The following is a 25,132-nucleotide window of genomic DNA, read 5'->3' on the forward strand; positions in this document are numbered from 1 at the left end:
ATTCACAAATTTAAGGATGAAACATTTTTAAAATACTACAAAATATATTAAAATTGAAGTGAAAAAAATTTAAATATTTTAACCTCATTTTAAACATCCTCTATTTTGTGTTCTAGGTTCAAACCTAGAATACAAAATGATTTGTATTCTAGGTTTGAACTTAGAATACAAATCATTTTGTAATACAATACTGAACCAAGTATCTGGTAAACTTGGGATCAGAAGTGACCCTAACTTCTGTATTTTCTGATTTTATGGGCATAACATAAATATATATTTAAAATATAAACGAATACAAAGGAAAGTAAAGAATGTAATTATATTTAACATGCCATACATCAGTAGTCACACTGAAACTGTTGTGAGATGCTCGTATGCCATGGAAACCAAAAGAGAGAGTGGCTACATGACAAACTATAACCTGCTGAATTAAAATCTAGCTAATTTCAAAAATAGCTGATTTTTCTGTTAGTTTCAGATTTCTGGAAGTCATATATTTGGTCTCTGGTATTGTATTTTAAAATACTTCATTTTTGGATCTGAGAATTTTCTGAATTGAAATTTTTTAAAAGTATCTGATGCTAAAGAGACTTTGGACAAATTTTTACATGTTTGTGGGAGGTGAAGAGTTCATAGGAAAAGGTTGACTCTACTAATTTTAATTGTGTTCCTAGACTAGAGTATGTGTATGTAGGCATAAAAGTATTTTATTTTGCATTTCTCTTCAGTATTAACATAAGTAGAACTTTGATTATCCAATATCTGATTAGTTGGGTTCTGTATTATTTGAGATACACCTGTAAATGAATACACTTTTTCTCTACTGTAATTCATAAAAGAAAATTTAAAATTGTAGCATGTGTTCTAAAATGACATTGTTATCTTTTAACATTTAACTTCAATGCAAAGCAAATTATTCATATAGGGTTTGTCCAATAAGTATCAGGACTGATTTTTTTCCTGCCAATTAGGTGGAGGGCAGATGCTATGGGTGGGGTTGGTGATGGGGGATGTCACATAAGCTACTAGACCTGGCTCAGTTATCTGAGCATTTGGAGTGTGTAGATTGCACCTGAAGTGAAAGTGTGTTTAGTGCTCTTGTCGAGAGTCAAGAATCAGCGAACTATCGAACATTGTTTTGCCATCAAATTTTGCATTAAATTGAATACATCTGCTATGGAGACTTTTGATATGATCCATGAAGCTTACAAGGACAAAGCCATGTCCAGAACGTGTGTTTTTGAATGACACAAACAATGCAAAGATGGCCGGAATGACATTGAAGATGAACAACGTGCTGGACGCCTGACAGTGACTCGAACAGATGAAAATGTGGCCAAAGTGTGAGATCTTTGAACTCTGATCACTGGGGGTTAAGTGTTCGTTTGAGGATTAGGGTTTGCCACATCCAAATGGAGATCGCTGATACCTGGATGCTCCATCACGACAATGACCCAGTCACATGTTGCAAATTGTGAGGGAGGTACTGGCCAAATACAATGTGTTAATGCTGCCCCACCCACCTACAGTCCAGATGTGACTTCCCCTAACTTCTTTTTGTTCTCTTAGATCAAAAGGAACCTGAAGGACATCGTTTCAGGATGATTGAGGCATCCAAGTGGCTTTGATGGGGTGCCTGAACAGCCTTGCAGTTGCCGACTTCCAGGGAGCGTATGAAGACTGCAAAAAATGCTGGCAGCGATGTATTGATGTAGGAGGGTTATATTTTGAAGATTATTAACTGTACATATATCTTCAATAAATTTCATTTTATGACTTCAGTCCTNTGTAGAAACTCCAGACAATAATACTATTTAAAATTGTGACCGCAGGGTCGGCACCTCTTTGGCGCCCTGTCAGGATGACACCACTGTGTCTTGTAGTAGACACAGAAAAAAGTAATTGGCCGTTTATTTACGCGAACGGTCGCGTTGTGGACTTTTAGTTCCGGGATGGAGGCGTACCGAGAGAACCAGAGGAATCACACTATGCATTCTCTATACATAATGCCCGTTTATTGTTAATTTTTTATACAATCGCAATAGCTATCTACAATCGGTTAATTAGCATATCAACTTTTTACCGGTTACCCGTATTTCTGAGAGAGAGCTCACATATATTTCGTGCGAGGATAAATACCTTAAGTTCAATCGTTGATTAGTCCTGGGTTGAATCGTTAATGGGTCTTCACAAGTTCCTTCGAACGTTGAACCGGGTTTTTAGTATCACAAAGTTCCTTCGAACGTTGTCGGCGTAGTCCCTTCGAACAGCGAGTTCCTGGTAGCGACTTATCCGTTTTTCTAAAAAACACAGTGCGCACAAATTTCCACAGACTGACTCTTACGTATCGACCCCTCCTTTTTATAAAAGGGGTCTCTTTGGGTTTTTTCCACTGCCTTATTAGGACTGTTCTTTCTTCTCTGACCAATAGTCGTTTTCGAGATTTCGGGTGACACATTCGATGTATCATACTTGACAAGGAACTAAGTTCGTGGGAAAAGATTTTTATGTCTTTTTTTTATGGCAATTTGAAGTTAAATTTTTTTCTTTTCCTCCCTTAACAAAAATTTTATTTAACGAATTTATTCACTAAACTCGACTCTCACAAAATTTTTTANTTATTTGAGAAAATGAAATTGAGTTAACATAAATTTTACTCTTTTATATAAATAATCTAATTCTAATAAATAACTCTTTTTATTATTATTTCAAATAATTTAAAATAGTTTAAGTAATAATTTATATAGTTTAAGTAATATTTAAGCAATAATTTATGTATTTTTAATTGAAATTTATTGATTATCTATACTTTATGTATTCAAGAAATTTAAGACTTTTTAAAAAATTGTGTAGCAATTTTTTATTTTTTAATGAATAAAACAAGTACACAATTTGTGTTTTATAAAATAAATTACACTGTTTTGCATATAGACAAATTTTAAAGTTTGTTTATTTTTTTCTAGGTGTTGTTAGCAGCTGCAGTATGTTCGAAATCTGGAAAAGGTAAATTTTATATTAAATTTTATTTGAAAATGAATATATATTTGATATGTGAATCTTATATTTATATACTGTAATATATTTTCCTGCTGTGACTAATTGAACATAACTAATTTAGATTTATTTCTAAAGATGATAACAATTGAAATCCCTTAATATGAAAGAGTGTTTTAGTTTTTAATCAGTTCTATCATTTCATGCATTTTACTCATTTAAAGAATATAAAGTATAAAAACAATAAATTGGTTTCAAATGGAAGAAAATTGTATATTCATATAGTCAAATTAATGTATTTTGATTTGTATGCCGCTTTAGTATTGATATTACCATTTGATCATTCATATTTAATTAAATTCTTAATAAGTACAATATTAATAATAAGATTCTGAGGAATTAAAGAATTTCCGTAAAAAAGAATTCGTAAGAAATTTTAAATTGCTTTTTCCTTTTTACTTTGTTTATTACAGTGTATTTTAAAATGGATTATACAGTCAATTCACATTAATACTAATTGCTGGGGAACAGTTGTTAGTTTGTTAATGCAAATTTTTGATAAAGCAATGTTTAGGATCAAGATTGTATAATTTAGGAGTTAAGGTCATTGAATTTTCTGAATAATAACATTTTGAATTAATTATTAAACAAAGTTAAAAATTAAATTTACTTACAAAGTAAGTTAATACAAATTAATGTTCTAAATGATTTTCAAATCAGACAAAATGAGGAGGAGACTGTGTTCAGTATGAGCAGTATATCAGAGTGGTTAAACAAAACAAAGCTAAAAGAAATCCCAGATTTTTTTCCTCTGTTGTTGTTTGTTTGAAAAAGTAGAAAATGTTTTTCTTTTTTCAATTACAAATGTCATCTTTAATTATTCATGCACATTACTTTCAAACTAAAGATAGCAGTATATGATGTCTACTGCATCTGTTGCATCTTTGAAAGAAGGCTAGATGGCTGAACATCACTGTTAATCTTGCTGTCATTTACAAAATCATCACTTTTATTGAGCAACATCCTGACTGGTCCTGATTATACAGAGTATGGTGTATGAGTTTAAGTTATGTTAATGGCAGTGTACATAGCCAAAAAGTAGCTCATGTGCCAACTCTTTTTTTTGGCCTCAAAAGAGTAGAAAAAGAGCCAAACTTGGCATCATGTATGTACTTGCCAATATGCAAATTAGTAATTGTTTATATGGGACCACATTCATTTAAAGGAGTGAGTGTCCTTAAACTTTAACCTCTATTTTCTGAGTACAGTACATTGGTTCACTAAAACCAGATGTTCGAATTGCTTTACAGTCAGAAGTTGAATCTGTCTGCTTACTAGAAGAAAATTTATTCTACTTAAAATAGAACATTTATTACAGTGCCACTTTTTATTAATCACTTTGAAAAGTGTTAAGAGCAACTATTATTGGAGGTAATTTACAGTTTGGCTTAATAAATTCTGATAAAATTTTTGTTCACATTATTGCATAAAAATTAATGTTGTCAATGGCATTGTGCCATTGCCCTGGCAAAATTCACTTTAACCTGAGTATTCGCTTTATAGGTGTTCATTTTAAGACCAGTGGACTGTGTTACTCAAATTTAGAAGTTTGAATTTGTTTGATTTTTACTTTATTGAAATCTTTTGTAATCAATGAATTTTTTCCATTCTATAGGCCCAGTATAAAAATTCACTTTTAATTTAAAATTTTTAAAATAGTTTCAGAATTATATATTTTAAATATGTTTACAAAGCACTAAATTTAAATAAATATACAATATATGTTTACAGTAAATTTGAAATTTTTCTTTTATTATAATTTTTTTTCTTAGCAATTATATCACGCCAGTTTGTAGAGATGACCCGTGCTCGCATTGAAGGCCTCTTAGCAGCATTTCCAAAATTGTTAGGTTCTGGACGACAACATACATTTGTCGAGACTGAAAGTGTTCGATATGTGTATCAGCCACTTGAGAAATTATATATGTTGCTAATAACAACAAGAGCAAGTAATATTCTAGAAGATTTAGAAACTCTTCGATTATTTTCTAGAGTGGTAAGTTTAATAATTTTTACATAATTGATGCTAATGAAATTAAAACCAAAATTTATTTCTTTAAATTATTTTCATAATTATTTCAGTGTCCTTGTTGACATAGTTTCGATTTTTAGGTGTTTAAACATTATTTTAAACATTAAAAATGATACATCTAATAGATATGATTGAAAAATAATTTAATGATTTTTAATCGTGATTATGTAAATTCACTAATAAAAATTTGTCATTTGTCCGTGAATTAAATAGATCTTTGTTATTTAACATTATTTATTTTTAAAATTAATTGCAGCTATTAGTTATATCTTGTTTTAATGTGTTTTATATTAATTTAATAATAGTCATCATTACACTATGATTTATAGTTGCCCAATAACTTTACCCATTACCAATGATTTATTAGTGATTTAAAGTTACAGTGAGATTGACTAAGTAATGAGGAATATGATATGATATATCAAGGTCATGTAGTAAGCCAAGCTTGAATTATATATTAATAATCAAATGCATAAAAAATTCTGAAATTTCTTGATCTGAATTCAAATTCCTCATTACAGAAGGCAGACATCTTTGCTACTTCAATCATTTGGATCCATATCTTTGTTTCTGTATATAACGACTTGAAATGTGATGTCACACAATACAAACACATTCTGTGAGACAAAAATTCTTGAAAATCAACATGTGTGTTTTGTTGTATCTCTTATGTCCTATGTCAAGAGTGTATATGGTTTTCAGCTCTGTGTTAACCTAAAGAACTAATACACTTGAAAGTTATTTCCAGTTGGCAACATTTTATTAATATGATTTATTAATAAATGTATTGTACTGTATAATATTTTAATTAATGTACAGTAAAACCTCAATTTAATGGACTAATTTTGGTGTGCAGGGTGTCTGAATGTATGTGTTCAGCAGTTGACAAATTTGTTAGTTTATCTGTGTTTGTTATGTAAATACATTTGTGTAATCAAAATTAAGTATGTATGAGAAGTTTAATTTTACAGAAAAGTTTTATATTTATTATTGCTTATAGTTCTGAGACTGTAATAAACAAGTTTATGATCTAAATTAAAATAAACAAACATTTTTTGAAAAATACACTTTCATTCTATTTAATTAAGAATGTTGATTCTTAATTTTAAAAATTTATTTATTTCTAATTATTAAATTTATTTTGAGAAGACAACCTGACTGCCTACTACTAGTAGATGGATTTTTACATCTCTGAAATTTCATATATTGTGCAGTTTGATTATTTGTTAATTGGAACAGCAGCTCATCTAAGATTTGTTCTTTATATTTATTGGATATTGTAAACTTTCCTCGTTTTTATCTATTATATGCTGACTTAATATAGCCTGACAAATCCAGCAGATCATTTGGCATTAGTTTTAATGACATTTGTATGTAGATAGCAAAGTTGTTTAGTTATGTTTTTAAAATGCCAAATAACATTTTTGAAAATTTCTTTTGTGTTGTTTGAGATGCAAGGCATGCATACTTTATCATGTCACAAAAAACTGGTGCACTCAACTGGTTGTGAATCTGTGAGTGTACTTTAATAGCATCTTCATTGTTGGTTTTAAGAAGATAGCTACAATTTTGTAATTTTTTGTTGAAATTTTTATCCTGTCTATTAAAATAAACATTGCAAAGCTGGCAGAGAGGAGTACATTTTGCTGGGATAATTTTTAATTGGCAAGATGGAATATCTTCATCATATATTTGAGAATTTGTTTGACTATCCACAAATGTATTATTAATAAAAACTTTCCATTTTTTACGTTTGACTGTAATAATTCAATTAAGAAGTGTATAATACCTACATTACATTAAGTAATACAAAATGTGATTATAATGTTATATGTTCATTTTAAAAATGGAGTGATCAAAGTAAAAAATATATTTTCAATGATCAAAAAAAATTATACATAAGAAATTTTAAAATGATAAGATTAAATTAAATGAAAAACCTCATATATAGTAGGGATCAAATTCAAAAACAAAACTACCACAGAGCTAATCATACCATGCTGCTACTTCACAGATCAGTCTTCTCTATTGCAATTAATGGTTGTAGAAAAACTTATCCCAATTTTTTTGAGAATACCTGAATAGTGAGTCCTGTGGCTTTGGTAGAGTTGAAGTACTAGTAAATACTAAATATCCACAAAATTTTGTCAAACTTGGAGATTACTAACTGCTCTTGTGAGTCTCCTAATTTTATATTTACAGTTTAAGAATTTCTAATGTTTGTGAATTTTTGAAAAATTTCATTCTGTAACTGTTATAAATTTGCAAGTGCTACAGTAACATCTTTTGTAAGGTTATTGTTTGCATTAGTCAGTGTATCTAATCCAAAATAATACATTTAAACATTTAAAGTAACTTTAAATAATCATTTAATGATTTGGATAACTATATTTTTCTGTTTATCATTTTGTAAGTTTTGTTTATTTTTTTCCTGTCATGATATAATTTTTTTTTTAGATACCAGAGTATTGTAAAAATATGGATGAACAAGATATAACTGAGAATTCATTTAATTTAATATTTGCATTTGATGAGATAGTGGCATTAGGATATAGAGAAAATGTTAATCTTGCACAAATTCGTACATTTGTGGAAATGGATTCCCACGAAGAAAAAGTTTATCAAGCCATACGTCAGGTACTGTTCTTGTTATGATTGTTATTCATAAACATCTTATTAAATAATTAAATAGGGAAAATTTTTATATTTTATGAAACAAATAATAAATTGTAAGTAATTTTTTTTTTTTTTACAATGGCACATAAGAAATGTGCAAATAAAAGATTGTTAAAATATATAGTTTAAAATTTTTCTCAAACCTGTTATTTTGGGATGAGATTGTAATAAGTTAAATAAAATAGGTATTCTAAATAGAATATGCATCAGATATTTCATAATAATTTAAAAATCACAAATAAAGAACTGTGTAGAATGCTTAAATGTTTGAATATTTTGACATTATGTGGTAACAAAAATAGAATATATAGGATATCCACATAAACATCTGTCCAGAAGCAAAAAGATATTTCCAGCATTGCATGAGTTCATATATAACATACATAGATTCTAACATTTTCACCCAATAAACCATATTTAGACATCTAGAATTTAAAAATTTGAAAGTGCAACTGAATGCCACCATTACAGTTTATGGACAGACTCAATTTTAAAATTCCAGATGCCTGATGTGTTATTAGCCAAAAACATCAGCATTTTTGGCTATACTAGACTTTATATATATGTATATAATGTATGTATGATTTCTTTGACAGTATTTAATTATGTACCTAAACCAATATAATGAAAATTATAAATAGAAAAACTATTTTGATTAGTTTACTTAAAACTACTTTCCATAGATTAGTTTATCAAAACATTTTACTATTGTTAATTTAACTATTTTACAAAATAATTAAAAATAATTTATTAATTATCTAAATTATGCTTATTTTTTTTAGCATGATTATAATAATTAGCTAACTTCTCATTTTAGGAAATGTGATACTCTGAATATTTTATACAGATTTTGCTTATTATATTCACAAAATTACAGACTTATTATCATACCTTCAAATTTATTTTCTTAGACACAAGAACGTGAAGCAAAACAAAAGATGAAGGAGAAAGCAAGAGAACTTCAACGAGCACGCCAAGATGCTGCAAAGAAAGGAAGAACACCAGGATTTGGTTCTGGTGGATTTGGAAGTGGAAATATGGCTTATCCATCTTCACCTATGATTGGTGATACAGCACCATCTGTCCAAGAATCACCAAAAACAACTTATGTACCACCAAGGTATGATAATTAATAAGAAATAAATAAAAAATGATTTTTTTTAGCACATTAACATTTTTATAAATAGGTAAATTATTAAGTTATTTGTTGTTGGTGTAATATTTTCATAAAGTTTTTGTTGTTGAATTGAAGAAAGGAATTGGTCCACCTAATATTTTCATAATATTTTAATTTTTAAAAATTTATTTTCACCACCAGATAACAAATGGTGATTTCCAAATAGAGTATATGAAATTCCAAATATTCACAAATTTAAGGATGAAACATTTTTAAAATACTACAAAATATATTAAAATTGAAGTGAAAAAAATTTAAATATTTTAACCTCATTTTAAACATCCTCTATTTTGTGTTCTAGGTTCAAACCTAGAATACAAAATGATTTGTATTCTAGGTTTGAACTTAGAATACAAATCATTTTGTAATACAATACTGAACCAAGTATCTGGTAAACTTGGGATCAGAAGTGACCCTAACTTCTGTATTTTCTGATTTTATGGGCATAACATAAATATATATTTAAAATATAAACGAATACAAAGGAAAGTAAAGAATGTAATTATATTTAACATGCCATACATCAGTAGTCACACTGAAACTGTTGTGAGATGCTCGTATGCCATGGAAACCAAAAGAGAGAGTGGCTACATGACAAACTATAACCTGCTGAATTAAAATCTAGCTAATTTCAAAAATAGCTGATTTTTCTGTTAGTTTCAGATTTCTGGAAGTCATATATTTGGTCTCTGGTATTGTATTTTAAAATACTTCATTTTTGGATCTGAGAATTTTCTGAATTGAAATTTTTTAAAAGTATCTGATGCTAAAGAGACTTTGGACAAATTTTTACATGTTTGTGGGAGGTGAAGAGTTCATAGGAAAAGGTTGACTCTACTAATTTTAATTGTGTTCCTAGACTAGAGTATGTGTATGTAGGCATAAAAGTATTTTATTTTGCATTTCTCTTCAGTATTAACATAAGTAGAACTTTGATTATCCAATATCTGATTAGTTGGGTTCTGTATTATTTGAGATACACCTGTAAATGAATACACTTTTTCTCTACTGTAATTCATAAAAGAAAATTTAAAATTGTAGCATGTGTTCTAAAATGACATTGTTATCTTTTAACATTTAACTTCAATGCAAAGCAAATTATTCATATAGGGTTTGTCCAATAAGTATCAGGACTGATTTTTTTCCTGCCAATTAGGTGGAGGGCAGATGCTATGGGTGGGGTTGGTGATGGGGGATGTCACATAAGCTACTAGACCTGGCTCAGTTATCTGAGCATTTGGAGTGTGTAGATTGCACCTGAAGTGAAAGTGTGTTTAGTGCTCTTGTCGAGAGTCAAGAATCAGCGAACTATCGAACATTGTTTTGCCATCAAATTTTGCATTAAATTGAATACATCTGCTATGGAGACTTTTGATATGATCCATGAAGCTTACAAGGACAAAGCCATGTCCAGAACGTGTGTTTTTGAATGACACAAACAATGCAAAGATGGCCGGAATGACATTGAAGATGAACAACGTGCTGGACGCCTGACAGTGACTCGAACAGATGAAAATGTGGCCAAAGTGTGAGATCTTTGAACTCTGATCACTGGGGGTTAAGTGTTCGTTTGAGGATTAGGGTTTGCCACATCCAAATGGAGATCGCTGATACCTGGATGCTCCATCACGACAATGACCCAGTCACATGTTGCAAATTGTGAGGGAGGTACTGGCCAAATACAATGTGTTAATGCTGCCCCACCCACCTACAGTCCAGATGTGACTTCCCCTAACTTCTTTTTGTTCTCTTAGATCAAAAGGAACCTGAAGGACATCGTTTCAGGATGATTGAGGCATCCAAGTGGCTTTGATGGGGTGCCTGAACAGCCTTGCAGTTGCCGACTTCCAGGGAGCGTATGAAGACTGCAAAAAATGCTGGCAGCGATGTATTGATGTAGGAGGGTCATATTTTGAAGATTATTAACTGTACATATATCTTCAATAAATTTCATTTTATGACTTCAGTCCTGATACTTTTTGGACAAATCCTGTATTAAACTGTAAACTATAATAATAATAATAATAATAATAATATTTTTTATTCTTAAAACTGTAAAATGTATGTATTAGCTCTATAATAAATGATGTAAAAATTGATTTTATAAATGATTAAATTCACTAAGGTATAGAGAGAGGTTTAGAAGTGTTGCCATATAAATCATTTATATTCTAATTTTTATTTGAAATGGCCATGTCCATTTCAAATAAAAATTATGTTATTTTTTCCATTTTATCTGAGTTTTGGTTATCCATCAGTCAGCATTACCTTGGATAATTGGGTTCTACTGTGTTTTGTAATATTTTATAAATATATTTGAAAATTAATCATTATTTTATATAAAACTTTATGTAATGTACTAAAAAACAATATATCATATATTGAATGCATAAGTTTTATATTAAATAAAGTAAAACTAGATTAATAATTTAATAACTTCTTATTTCTGCATTTTAACTGTTGCAATGTATACATTTAAAGACTGTTTCTTTTTAATGCTAAATTTTTTAATTTCAGTTTGGCTCTTTATCTTTGGTTAGTTCTTTATCTGATCTTTATATCTTTATAGAATGAACATAATAATTTAAAATATTGATATTTTTAAGTTTTATAAAATTTTTAAAATATATTTTAGTAGGCCAACTGGACCAAGCAAAGCATTAAAACTTGGAAATAAAAACAAAGATGTTGATTCCTTTGTTGATCAATTGAAGTCTGAAGGAGAAAGTAAGATTTTTATTTTGTTTTCACCACATAACTGTTAAAAATATTAAATTGATTATATTTCAGTTTATTTGGAAATAGGAATATAACAGTATTAACTTAAGATTAAAATAAGATGTTAAATTTGGTGTGGATATTACATTTGTACAGATATTTCTGCTATATATTTTGATTTGAATACAAAGATATGTTATGGATGAAAAAAAGAAGATAATTTTAAAAATAATTACATTAAACTTCAACTAAATTTTAAAAAATTTAGTTTAGGTTCATTCCTTGAAATCTCATCATATAATAAACAATGCTATCCAACAATATAATTTAAAAAAATTAAAGTAAAATAGATTAAGAAACATTTAAGAATAATTTTTATCAGTATTTGATGGTTTCAAATACTAACAATAATATATCATTACAAATTATTAATTGTCAAATATTTTTGTTTAGTATATTTTTTACAGTAAAATGAATTTTATATTTTTTATATTTTTAAATTTTTAGATGTGATAAGTTCAACTGAACCAATGAAACAAACAACAATGATTAAGAGCAGTTTGCCTCATACTGAAAGGTATATAATATATTTTATGCATTGTAGACAAATTTAACTTGCTGTAATGTGTAAATAACAAGAATTAAAATACTTAAAATGTAAATAATTGGGTTTGCTTAATTGTATTAATGAATATATGTGGGGGAACCCAAAAATAACTGGATTTTTTGTATAAAAACTTTGTTTATTAACTTTTTTACAAAATTCCTTCAGTCACCTTCAAAGTACTCTCCATTAAATGTGATGCACTTGTCAAGTCTTTTTCCCCACTGTTTGAAGCATCTCTGGAACTCTTCAACCTTGATATCGTCCAGTGCCCTTAGGGAAGCTGTTTTTACTGCCTCTACATCATAAAAACACTTTCCTTTTAGATTTTTCTTTATTCTTGGAAACAGAAAAAAGTCGCATGGGGCTAAGTCTGGTGAATACGGAGGGTGGGGAATGACAGGCCATCCCTGAGAGGCCAAATAGTGAGTCACTCGTAAGGCCATGTATGCAGGGGGTATTGTTGTGATGAAGGAACCAGTCACCTGATTGCCAAAGTTCTGGGAAAAAAAGATTCGAGAGTCGTGTTCTGGTAGAGTTGTGCTTGAATTTGCTCTGTGATTGTGGTGCGATATTTGCGGAAATATTGATATTAGCATGTGGATTTATATGGAATATTGCGTCGGAATGCTAGGGGACTGAAAACATTTTAAGTAGGATCTTTTAAGTTTGGAACATTTTAAATTTTTAAACGATTTACACTTTTTTCGGATAATCGGTCTTTATACTTTCGGTATACCGGAACTTTTGACGGAATATCGTGCGGACTATTAACTTATACCCAGATATAAAATTACGGGGTCATCGGAACATTTTTCTGTGAATTATCGACCTACTTCCGGTTCGTAATGGAACGTCACTTTCTCGCATCCGGCTTCTTTGATCAGAATTTCCTTTGGGTGGTTCTTTTGGAACATTATTTGTGAACTTTTGTGAAAATTTGGTTAAGATAACTATAATAGTTTTTAAATTATGGCCAATTTAGTTTTAAGTTCGAATTTCAACTTCTACTGCATCTCACTTACTAAGGCACAGATTATTAGTTAATATTATTATTATATGTATAAATACATAGATTTATTATTTATATATTTATCTATTTTTAGTATTTTGAGGTATTACTATTGAAATTTATATATATAATATTGGTATTTGTGTTATATTTGTGAAATATTTTAATTATTACACAATGGGATCTACAACCTTAGATATTTTTCGAAGCAGTGAGGATAACATACTCAAAGAAATAAAAGATTACGCACTCATTAACCCGAAAGGTAGACTCGAAACCCCTAAACATATGCAGTTCATTTTAGATCAATTTCAAAAAGTAATTGGCTTAGCAGAAGACGCCATATCCAGCACAGAACTTCCTGAAGTTCTAGAACAGAAATTGAATTTAATGGCTAATAAAAAAGATCTAGAAAAACTTACAGAACCACAAAAAGTGCTAGATTCACAAAGATATATATTAGAAAAACTAGAAAAAATAGATAACAACATGTTCAGCCTAGATACAGCGGCAAACATAATTAATAACCAAAAAGCTGTTATTGAAAAATTACAAGATATTGAAAACAACATCACTAACATTGTACAAATGGAATTTAACAAAGACATACAAAATACAGTTCTTGAGAAACTCAACAGAATCGAGGATAGAGCAACTCAGCAATCCACTGCTTTACCTTTATACAGCAGTATTGTTAAAAATAGTAGCCCTAAATTAAAACAAGTAAAACAACAAGAAGTGATTCTTGTATACAATAAAGAAAGAGAAAACAATAATAGTGATACAGTACGGAAAATAATGCAAATCAAATTGAGACCATCGGAGATGCACATTGGAATCGAGAAAATGAGGAAAATACGTGGTGGTATAGCAATTGAAGTAGGATCGAAAAGAGATGCTGCTACCTTAGAAAAAGCCATTGAAGAACAAATACCGGAGCTTGTTTTTCGACGTCCAAAGAAGAGATGGCCTCACATAACAGTATTTTCAGTGCAATCAGATATAAATAAAAATGATCTGCCCAAACTGATCTATCAGCAGAATCCTTGTTTTTATGAGAATTTTCAAGAGAATGAATTTTTAGATCAATTCAGAGCCAAATTTACATTAGGTAAACGTAATGCAATATATAAAAATTGGGTGTTCCAAGTTTCACCACATATGAGAAGGATATTAATGGAAATGGGCAAAATAAACATCGAATGGTCACGTTGCAGGATTGCGGACTTCTGCCCAATCCTGCAATGCTATAAATGTTGTGGCTATAACCACTCGGCAAAAGATTGCCCACAATCACAATATATTTGTAGCCATTGTACGGGTGACCATTCGTTTAATGACTGCCCAAATTACGAAAAAGAACCAGTATGCTATAACTGTGAACACGAAGGATTACATAACGTCATGCATAACGCTAGAGATAGCATATGCCCTCTGCATCAACGCATCAAATCGTATATAGAATCTAGGACCGATTATGGCTCTGATTAACAATAATAGTATACATATTGTGCAAATAAATATTGGCAGAAGCATTTCTGCCACTTCAATTATAAGTAAAAATTTAAACAATTATGACATCGTGTTAATTCAAGAGCCATACTGTGTTAAAAACTCACCAGNAAGTGAATAGACTACAGACAGAAAACAAGAACTTTATAGAGTGATCATTGAACACTAACTGCAGAAATGATGCAAACACAGGGAGGACTGAAAATACTAATATGACAATAAGTGACCACATACGTTTTATTACTCACAGAGGACATGGAAATACAAATTGAAGATAAGAATTGAAGACAGAGATTAGTGTGAATTATTGATACATATAGAACTATTAATGCTACCAACGACTGGTAGTTATGAACTTCTTTACGTTATCTTCAGTGATTTTCAACATGTATTTTATTAATTAAGAATACTACAGTTGGAAACTGGTATTAATTTAAAATAAATCTATAAGTATAGTTAAAGTATTGGAATACTAATCTGTACAGACTAATTGCATATTAATAATTTTAGTAGCATTGAAATTATGTATTATAAATATAGTAATTTATATTATTAATGTAAGTAGTTGGAATTTTAATATTTAACCAGAAATAATAACTATTTTTAAGAGAGTGTTCATTCACAACTTTACGTTAAAATATAAGATTGTTAAATATATATGTTGAACATGTATGTTAACATATCTTTTGAATATATTCAGTTACAAACATTGTAAATATTATTAATATTGGTTCTACTATTATCTCATAACGTATTATATATATTACATATATATATTGAAATATTATATACCAATATCTAACTTGAACTGTATAGCTTATGTTATAACAAATAATATATAAATTAATACTGTATTATACATTTTATATTGTAATATTAATTAAACTTATTGTATAGTTTTTCCTGATAATGCCACAGCCGGGTCAGGATATATGTATATTACATGTAAAAATAAAATGATTGATTGATTGATTGATTGATTGATTGCCAAAGTTCTGGGCGTTTCCTTCACATAACCTCTCGCAGACGTCTTAAAACTTTTTTGGTGGAGTTTTTCAATGTTTTCATCGTTTTGAGATGTTGAAGGATGCCCAGAACTTCGCAGGTGGAACAAAATAACAGTAAGAGAAACAACATTACACTCAAATGTAAATCTACAAACTGATGCCGTCTGCACAGCTGTTTCATGAAGGTCTCTACTAACCCCATCTAGCGGGAGAACTCTCTACTATGTCTACGAATGGCAGCACACTCTCAGTTCGGTTTTTTTAGGGTCTCCCTTGTATTTCTCTTAAATTGTTATGAACATTACATAATTATTACTAATTAACAATATGATTAAAAAAAGTACATTAAGATTAAGGAGAAGAAAACTAGCTTCTGATTATAGTTTTCCAAAAGTTTTATGATGAGTTTAGAAATGCATTTGTTTTATTTATTTATTTTTATGAATTTGCAATGTTAGCAAGCAAATTTTATGATTATTTTATACTTAATACAGTAAAATTTAAGTAAGATTAAAACAACTGTTTTCTGGAAAAAATGACTTACTAGTTACCAATATAATCAAGCAAAAGTCTATTGTAATTAATGCAAAAAAAAAAAAAGAATTACATACATGAATAATGCAATATTCATTAACATTTGTGTTTAAAATATTTCAGTGTCCATTTACATGTTGAAGAAAAAATTACTTTAACAGCTTTAAGAGATGGTGGATTGCAAAATATGGAAGTCCTTGGATTAGTAACATTACGCATTACAGATGAAAAATATGGAAAAGTAAAAATACAAATGGAAAATAAAGATGATAAAGGAGCTCAGTTTCAAGTAAGTTTTAAAATATAATTTATAAGAAAAAATATCATGTATATTGAATAGTTATTTCAAAAAATCATATAAAATAAAATTTTTGATAGAACTAAATGATGATGAAATAATTTTATTCTTTATTAACAGCTGTGTGAAAGTAAAATAAGGCAAGAAACCTCTCCCAATGATAAATGTAACATTCCTTTAAAAATAAAAATCAATTGATTAATGCAAAAGACAATAAAATATAAACATTGTACTAAAATAATAATATAATAAAAGCAAACCAAAAATACTTATAGCTACATATGACAGAAAATATAAATTAAGTAAATTACACAAAATAAAATTGTACATTCTTTTTACAAATGTGTGTAGCTTTAAAAAAAATAAGTGTAAAAATTTCAGCTTTTAATATAATTTTGTTTCATATTATCTAAAACTTGATATATATATATATATATAAAAATGGACATGTATGTCCCTATATTTCACTTTTTCGCCAAAACTACACATCGCACGTGAATGGTGTTTGTATGTGGTGGTAGCCCCAAGTCTCCATTCGTGCATAGGGGTGGTTGCGTCTCGATAGCTATAAGGGTGCGGGAGATATGAGGCTGAAAGTGGTTGAAAGTGGCTTTCTATTTCGAATGTTTTGTTCGATTTTTTCGAATTTGTTCAAATTAAATTTGAACATAAAATTCGAATTGGTTCGATTATAGAATGATTGAAAACATTCCAGAAACGTTGAAATTTGTTTGTTTGACTAAACGTAAAAATTCTCTAATTAGTCTGGAAACAGGGGACCTAATTCTTGCATTCTGTGAAAACTGGTAAGATTAGCTATAATGTAATTATCTTAATCTTCACTATCGTTACTTTTTGCTTAGCGAAGCGGGTCCTTGCAGCTAGATTCTAGATTACTTAGAAAAACAGTCTTTTGTATATATAAAAAAAACTATATTACATACAAATAAAAACCCAGCAAAGCGGGATCTTGCAGCTAGTATTTTTCTATAATTATTCTCAACTCTTTAAAATCTGAATATTTTGTATTCTTATGCACCTGGATATGAAATAAGCAAAACCAGTCAAACAACTTTATCTTTGGTCAATTTTGTCTTGAATGGATTAAGATTATTTTGGCCACTCTTGTGTTTAAAAAGTTAAAGTTTAAAGTTAACATTCAATCAATTGAATCTTACTGATTCCTATTATGAACTACAGATTTTTCTGAAAGGTTACTGAAAAACTTTCAATATAACCCTTATATTACAACATAATACAGTTTTTGCTTATGATTATAATTAAAATTGTAATGAAGTTTTTCATAAGTTTTCTTAGCAAAAATCTATGTAAAACTAATTTCTAAGTTACATTTAATGATTTATAGATTTTGAATAAAGTTGTTTCAAATTTTCTGAATTAGTAACATTCACTAATTAACTAAGGTAACTAACAAATAAGAACTAATGTGTACAGCAAACAATAAGAATGTACTAAATATATATTTTACCATAATTCAATATTAAGATATTTTATACAATCACTACAAAAAACTCAATAATTATAAACAGAAACACAAGCCAAATTTCAGTAAGAAATGTGTAAGATTTACTGATAATTTGCTTGAGATGTTTCAACAGCTTTCAGCTATCTTCATCAGGTTAAGCACAAATGTTCAAAAATAGAACATAACATTAAACATCGGTTTTTAAATGGTGGTGAATCAATGCTTTAGTGAGTGTACACGTTTCTTACCAGTGTTTGATTTAATTTGTATTTTTATTAAGATATTTCAAATAAGTACAGGTCACAATTTAAAGCACAAGATTTAATATTTGATTAATTACAGCTAAATATTATATTTTTTTAGATTCAAATCTTGTAATATAAAGAAAATATGAATTATCAAATGAATAATTTGTTTACATCGGCTTTTATGCAATATTGTTTTTTCTTCTTAAGAAGACCCTAACCACACCTTACATACTTTTCTAGATATTAAATTTAACCAAAACAAACATTTTCAGCCTGATTGATAAGTCTTGTCAGGTTATCAAATGAAATTTAAATAGAGATGCTATTTTGGATTAAAATATTTTTTGATGGAAATTACATCTTTTAAATCATAACAACTTTTGATTTTCTGATATAACAAAAAAATTATAACATCAAACTTAATTGTATTTTATTTTAAAATAAAAATAAAATGAAAATAAATGAAATAACTCCACTGGCTATGAAGACACCATGGTTACAACATGCTCTTTTTTTTAAGGGGTTATCGAATAACCATTGCCATGTGAAGGATAGTGTCACATAGTCTCTGCTATTAATGCATTCTTCTGTTAATGTAAATTTAAATATCTCTAATATCTTTGCAGTTTGTAGTTTGTGTTCATTGTACATTTGTTTTATAAGTTGGGCACTGTTGAGATTTGCTGACATCACAGGTTTGCTTGCATATTGGGCAAGAGTGGTTACCAGTCATATTATTTTTGACTAAATTAAGTATGTTTTTAGCTCAAATACACATTAAAAAAATAGCTTATCAAAACACAGCAAACTTATCATATCAGGATGATGTGATAAGCCCTTCCCATTTAGTTGTGTTTTAATAAGTCCTAGTCCTAGTTGTAAGTTAGATTAGGTACTCTTAGGTTGGTTTCCGGTTAGGATAGGTTAGGTTAAATTAGATTAGGGTTTGTTAGCTTTAATTGTCTGGTTAGGTTAGTCCTAGGCAGGGGCGGACTAAGGCCTAGGCAACCTAGGCACGTGCCTAGGGCCCGTAATTTTTGGGGCCCCAAAAATTAGGTTTTTAATTTTTTAATTTTAAAAATAGGCCCGGAATTACAATGTTGCCTAGGGCCCGCTTTAGCCTTAGTCCGCCTCTGGTCCTAGGTTATGGTAGGTTAATGTTAAAAAAAAAAAAGGGGGATCTTGCTCATTTGTCTTCTGTTGGTCCTTTTGCCTTGTCTAGTTTGTCATTGTGTTCATTTGTTTTTGCACTGTCTGTCTAGCTGTTAATAGTATTAAAATTCTCACTTTCAGATTTATTAATATTAAGTAGATATAAGTATTCCTACTAACAGCAACTAGGCACTAACTTCTACACTTAGCTATTTGTGGTGACACTCAATTATTGAGTGTTTTCTTTCAGCTACATTCAGGTTTTCTTTTAGACCCTTTGGGGGACTATGGCCTTGCAGCCTAAAAGCTGCACACCGACATCAAACATAGAGGAGACAGTAGCCATGCATACGCTGTTCAGAGGGATCCTACCTTTCTCTACTGTCTATCTCCTCTCCCTCCTTCTTCCCCTCCCTTTCCCTTACCCTCTTTTCTGCTGGCTAAACACCTTGTATATGGCTGATGTCTTTTATGTATGTATGTGTTTTGATAAGCTATTTGTTTAATCAAACTATTCTTGTTGATACTGTGTTTATTTCTCCAATTTTATGTGCTAATGACTTACTGGTTGAGCTGACATAGGTAAGTGAACCCAAGGTGTTAGCAGATTTCAATGGTGCCCAACTTATAAAACAAATATTCAATGAATGCAAATTATGAACTGCAGAGATATTAGAGATTTTTAAATTTACATTAGGAGAATAATGCATTAATAAAGACTGTGTGATGCTGTGCAGTCATTTTTCAATGTGATATGCTATAACCATGATGTTTTTATAGCCTGTAGGGTTATTTCATTTATTTTCATTTTACTTTTATTATATTTTTATTTTTAAACTTAATTACAGTGGTACTTCGGTATACGTCTGCTTTAGAATATGTCCAATTCGGAATATGTTCTGTTTGGACAAAACAAATTTTGCTCGGTATATGACTTAATTGAATTATATGCGCCATCTATGAACAAGTAGCACTATCGGTGTACTAGACATTCGCAGTGCTATGGTTTATAACTTTGTTAAATTTTTTCTGATTTTAATTTGTATGTAAAATTTTATTAGTTTTATTAATCATGAATTGCAAAAAGGCAAATGAAAAGCAACAGAAAACTAAAAAATGACTAGAATCAAAATGGAACTGAAAAAAGAGATTGTTGAGAACTATGAAGGTGGCATGTGTGTTTGAGATTTAACTGTTGCATACCGTATTCTGAGAACGATGATATTGACAATCGTGAAAAATAAAAGACATTATTAAATCTGCTAACATTGCGAAAGGGGTTAAATCAATTTCTAAACAGAGATCGAAGACATTAAATCATGTTGAGAAATTGCTTTTGCTTTGGATAACTGAAAAACAGTGTGCTAGAGACAGTGTATCAGAAGCAATTATTTGAGAGAAAGTTAAAAAGATACGTGCTAATCTCATAAAAATTCAAGTAGGAACTAGCCAGGAAAGCGAGGTGTTTAAAGCCAGCCATTTTTTTTACACGAGAACGGATTAATCATTTTTACATTACTTCTTATGGGAAAGGTTGGTTTGGTATATGTCCTATTCGGTATAAGTCCAAACACCAGGAATGGATTAAGGTCGTATACCAAGGTTCCACTGTATATTTTATTTTATAACATAATGTTTGTTATTTTTGAAAATCAAAACCCATTATGATTTAATTTTAATTTAATTAATTAAAAGACATAATTTTCATCAAAGAATATTTTGTAAAATAAAAGATGTTCTGAAGTGTGGAAAGCATTATGAATGTTATTATATCCCCAAATATATTAAATAAGCAATTGAATGAATGGTATGAACATGCAATAAAAGAGAAATTTGAATTATAAATTAAATTGCTTGAATAAAGTTATCCACAATTGTGGAATTTCAAGGATTGGTGTTGCACAGTGTTATAGCAGCAATGTATATGTTCTCCCATATGAACAATTATTTATGATTGTTGCACAATTTGAGTAATTTGGTTTGGACCCAGAAAGGTAGATAATTTTGGTCAAGCATTTTTTTTAGCTAATTCGGTTGATGGTCTATTGTTTCTAATGTCCTCCTGATGTTCTAGGATGCGAGAGCTTAGCATTCTAGCCATGGCCCTTATGTAGCTTGTTTCCTCTCCTGAGATTGCATGTTTTAATGAAATCCCATTAAATTTGAATGAAAAATCTGGTGTGTATCGGATTTGATACACACCAGATTTTTGATTCAAATTAAGAATATCTGTCATTGCACAATAGTCTTCTTAGGGTTACAGGTAATATAAAATCATTCTTTCTAAAATGATGTGCTATTTTTAGTGAAATTGTGCCTATGGTATCGGAGGATGTGTTATTTTTAGTTTCTCTTTGTTACTAAGAAAGGACTGCAGAAACAACCTGTCTTTGACATAATTTTGGAGAAAGTGAAATTTAGACAGAGAATAACCAGCATTTTGCATTGCTTTGGTGATACGTTGCAATTCCTTATTGACCAGTGCTTGGGTGGAAGGGAATAGGTATGCTCTCTGAATGAGAGATGTTACAGCAGAATTCACAAAGTATGAAGGTTGGAAGGCTGCAGTGGGAATAATAGGCAGTGCTTTGTTGTTTCTATGATGTACGGAGAACATAAGATCAGGTGATCTATATATTTATAGATCCAAGAAGGAGATACTGGTGTTTTGTTCTTCTTATGTAGTGAAATTGATCAAGGGATAAACAAGCCAATATTTGAATAAATTAATCTAATTTTTCTGTTGAGCTATCCCATGCAAGCATTATGTCATCAACATAGCGTAAATACATGATGGGATAGCGGATGGACAAAGTACGATGTACTACGTTCCTCATAATGAGGTCTGCCAAGATGGGCAATAGTGGGAAACCCATAGGTACTCCCTGAGTTTGTTTGTATATTTTGCCATTAAATTGAAAATAATTATTTTCTGTGATAAGAAAGAGAGCCTTGTGCAAGTGTAAAACATGTGATGATGTGTAACCAGGATTAAGCAGCAGAGTATTTGCAAGCATGATGTTCAAAATGAGGCACTGATGGATACAAAGAAATTACATTGACTTTGTATGAATGGTACAAGTTAGTGGGGAGGTTTTAATAATTTTGCTAAAATACTTTATTTAGCATCCATTGAGTAAGTAGTAACAAAGTCGGAATGTGGAACCAAAGCTGTAATTTCTTTAACTAGTGCAATTTCTAAATAATATGTAGGGTGGAACTGCTTGTTGACCAAAGGTCTTAAAGGCCAATTGGGTTTGTGTGTCTTTGCCTCAGAGAATAATCTGGGGCATGCAAAGTTGGTTGGTGGATTGAGAGAACCTGTTATAGGTTACACTCCCTGGAAATGCTATAACTTTACGTCTTTCTTAATACTGTGGTGGTTGGATCCTGTTTTAGTGTGATTAATTTGGATTGGTAAAATAATTCATTAGCTCTTGTTAGGAAGTCTTGGTTTTTGCATAACACAAATCTTTTGTCTTTATCTGCTACTAGTAGATTTAAATGATTGGAAGCAAGGAATGTCTTTACTTTTTGAGTAATCTTCTTATTTGATTTCGTGGTTTTTGAACGTTGCTGTGTTGTTATGCTGGTTATTGTAGACAGTTCTAAATTGCATTGTTCTTTATGTCCACCATGGTGGGAGGAATGAGTTGTGAGTAATTAAGCCTAGGAGTGGATATGTGTTAACGTTTGATGAATATTTTCCAGTACCTGTATACTTGTGAAGTTGTAGTACAGAACCTCCATAGTTCTGGTGTTTTTTCAGCAAGACATTTTTCGTAACCAATTGAATTTTTTTTTTTTGGGTCCAAATTCTTCCTGGTTTCATGTGCCTTTTTCTTGGCTATGTTTCTTATTTTATCCAGTTGTTGGTATAACATTGTTGCTTCACACTGTTTATCAAGGACAAGTTGGGCAAGGTACAACTTTTTTCTTCTTCTGCTATGGCTTTGCATTTGCTCTTAATTAATTTCGCTAAAAGATTTCTTTCCATTCGAGGCAATAGGGTTCGCACTTCTGTAGGAAACGAGTCGTACTTAAGAGTGATGTATTTGGGGATAAGATGTTTTTTACGACACTTTAGCAAGAACCAAAGCTGAGCTTTTTGTTTTAATTTTAACCATAAAGTTCTTGTATTCAATAGTACGAAGAAGTGTTTTTAGTAGTTTCCATAATAAAATGAATTACACTTCATGTCTACGATCAACTATGTAAAATAAATACACTTAACTTTTCAACAGTGGGATAGTCAGGTATGGTGTACTCCAAAGTAGTGGAGAATAAACATGGGAAATTTTTAAAGTATTTTTTCGCGTGTTTTTTCTCAATTACTGTTTCAGAAAGATTTTGTAAACAGTTTTAATGGATATATCTGTCTCTCACCACTGCCACACGATCGTCCTGGATGGATATATCCATCCCTCACTGATGAGTGGTTAAGTGTATTTATTTTACAGTGCTGCTAAACACCACGCAACACCAACCCTTGAAATTCCACAGTTGTGGATAACTTTATTCAAGCAATTTAATTTATAATTCAAATTTCTCTTTTATTGCATGTTCATACCATTCATTCAATTGCTTATTTAATATTAATATATTTGGGGATATAACAACATTCATAATGCTTTCCACACTTTAGAACATCTTTTATTTTAAATTCAATTTCCATATTCCATTCATTCGCACCACTTATTTTCATAAGTCTGTTCAAAAGCTAATCATTTGAAAAAATATTTGTATTCGATATTTGTCTGAAGATGGTAACTTTAGGCTACTGAAACTACTAGCAAGCGCCTGTATACTCTAAATAGTTGCAAACAGTAACGCCACAACACTTAAGTGTATTTATTTTACATAGTTGAATGTAGGTGTGAAGTGTAATTCATTTTATTAACAAAGAATATTTTATTCCAAAATAGCATCTCTATTTAAAATTTTATTCTGTAACCTGATGAAGGCTTATCAGTCAGGCTGAAAACGTTTGTTTTGGTTAAATTTAGTTACTGGAAAAGTGCATAAGGTATATTTAATGTCTTATAACTGGTGAAATTCCAGCATAGACTATTATTCACACTTGCTTTTTGCTTAAATGTTTAAAAAATAAGCTTTGAATATTGTTGAAACAGTTTTATTTGAAATAATTTATTCTAGTTTGTGTTTGTATTTTTATTTAATTCAGTAATTGTTTAATGTTTTTTATTATATTTTATAGACCCATCCAAACATTGACAAGGAACTTTTTAAAACTCATCAGCAGATCGGACTGAGAAATTCTACCAAACCATTTCCATTAAATGCTGATATTGGTGTTTTAAAGTGGCGTTTTCAAACTCAGGATGATTCTTATATGCCAATTTCAAGTAAAATAAATGTTTTATATATTGTGCATGTGTGTATGTGTGTGTATTTTATGATTATTATTTTCAAAGAGCCAAAAAATAGATAGGAAAGTTTCATATTGAGTATTATATTAGGAATACTGTTCTACTGTCATTAACTGTTCAGCCATCCAGACATCTAATTTGTGTAGTTGCAGCAGTAAATAGCACATGATCCTCAGAGTGCCACCATAAGTCAGTTTGACAGATCTCAAGTCCAGTGAAATTTGTGATTGTG

The 25,132-nt window shown here is 30.0% G+C and overlaps 1 protein-coding gene across 2 annotated transcripts in view; it reads left to right on the plus strand.

The window, feature by feature from the left end:
• Positions 1-25,132, plus strand: part of LOC111637383 (coatomer subunit delta-like) — a 30,710-nt gene that overhangs the window by 261 nt on the left and 5,317 nt on the right. Inside the window, exons 2-9 of one of the 2 annotated variants that reach the window (XM_023382856.1) lie at positions 2,964-3,003; positions 4,827-5,050; positions 7,544-7,723; positions 8,674-8,882; positions 11,575-11,666; positions 12,165-12,234; positions 16,450-16,615; positions 24,729-24,876. In XM_023382856.1, the coding sequence (XP_023238624.1) occupies positions 4,853-5,050; positions 7,544-7,723; positions 8,674-8,882; positions 11,575-11,666; positions 12,165-12,234; positions 16,450-16,615; positions 24,729-24,876 (1,063 nt within the window). In that variant the 5' untranslated portion in view covers positions 2,964-3,003; positions 4,827-4,852. The remainder of the gene's footprint in view (positions 1-2,963; positions 3,004-4,826; positions 5,051-7,543; positions 7,724-8,673; positions 8,883-11,574; positions 11,667-12,164; positions 12,235-16,449; positions 16,616-24,728; positions 24,877-25,132) is intronic. The other variant, XM_023382857.1, reaches the window with a different exon arrangement.

The sequence above is a fragment of the Centruroides sculpturatus genome, unplaced genomic scaffold (genome assembly GCF_000671375.1).
Source record: "Centruroides sculpturatus isolate CEXI.00-Female unplaced genomic scaffold, Cexi_2.0 scaffold830, whole genome shotgun sequence".
NCBI lineage: Eukaryota > Metazoa > Arthropoda > Arachnida > Scorpiones > Buthidae > Centruroides > Centruroides sculpturatus.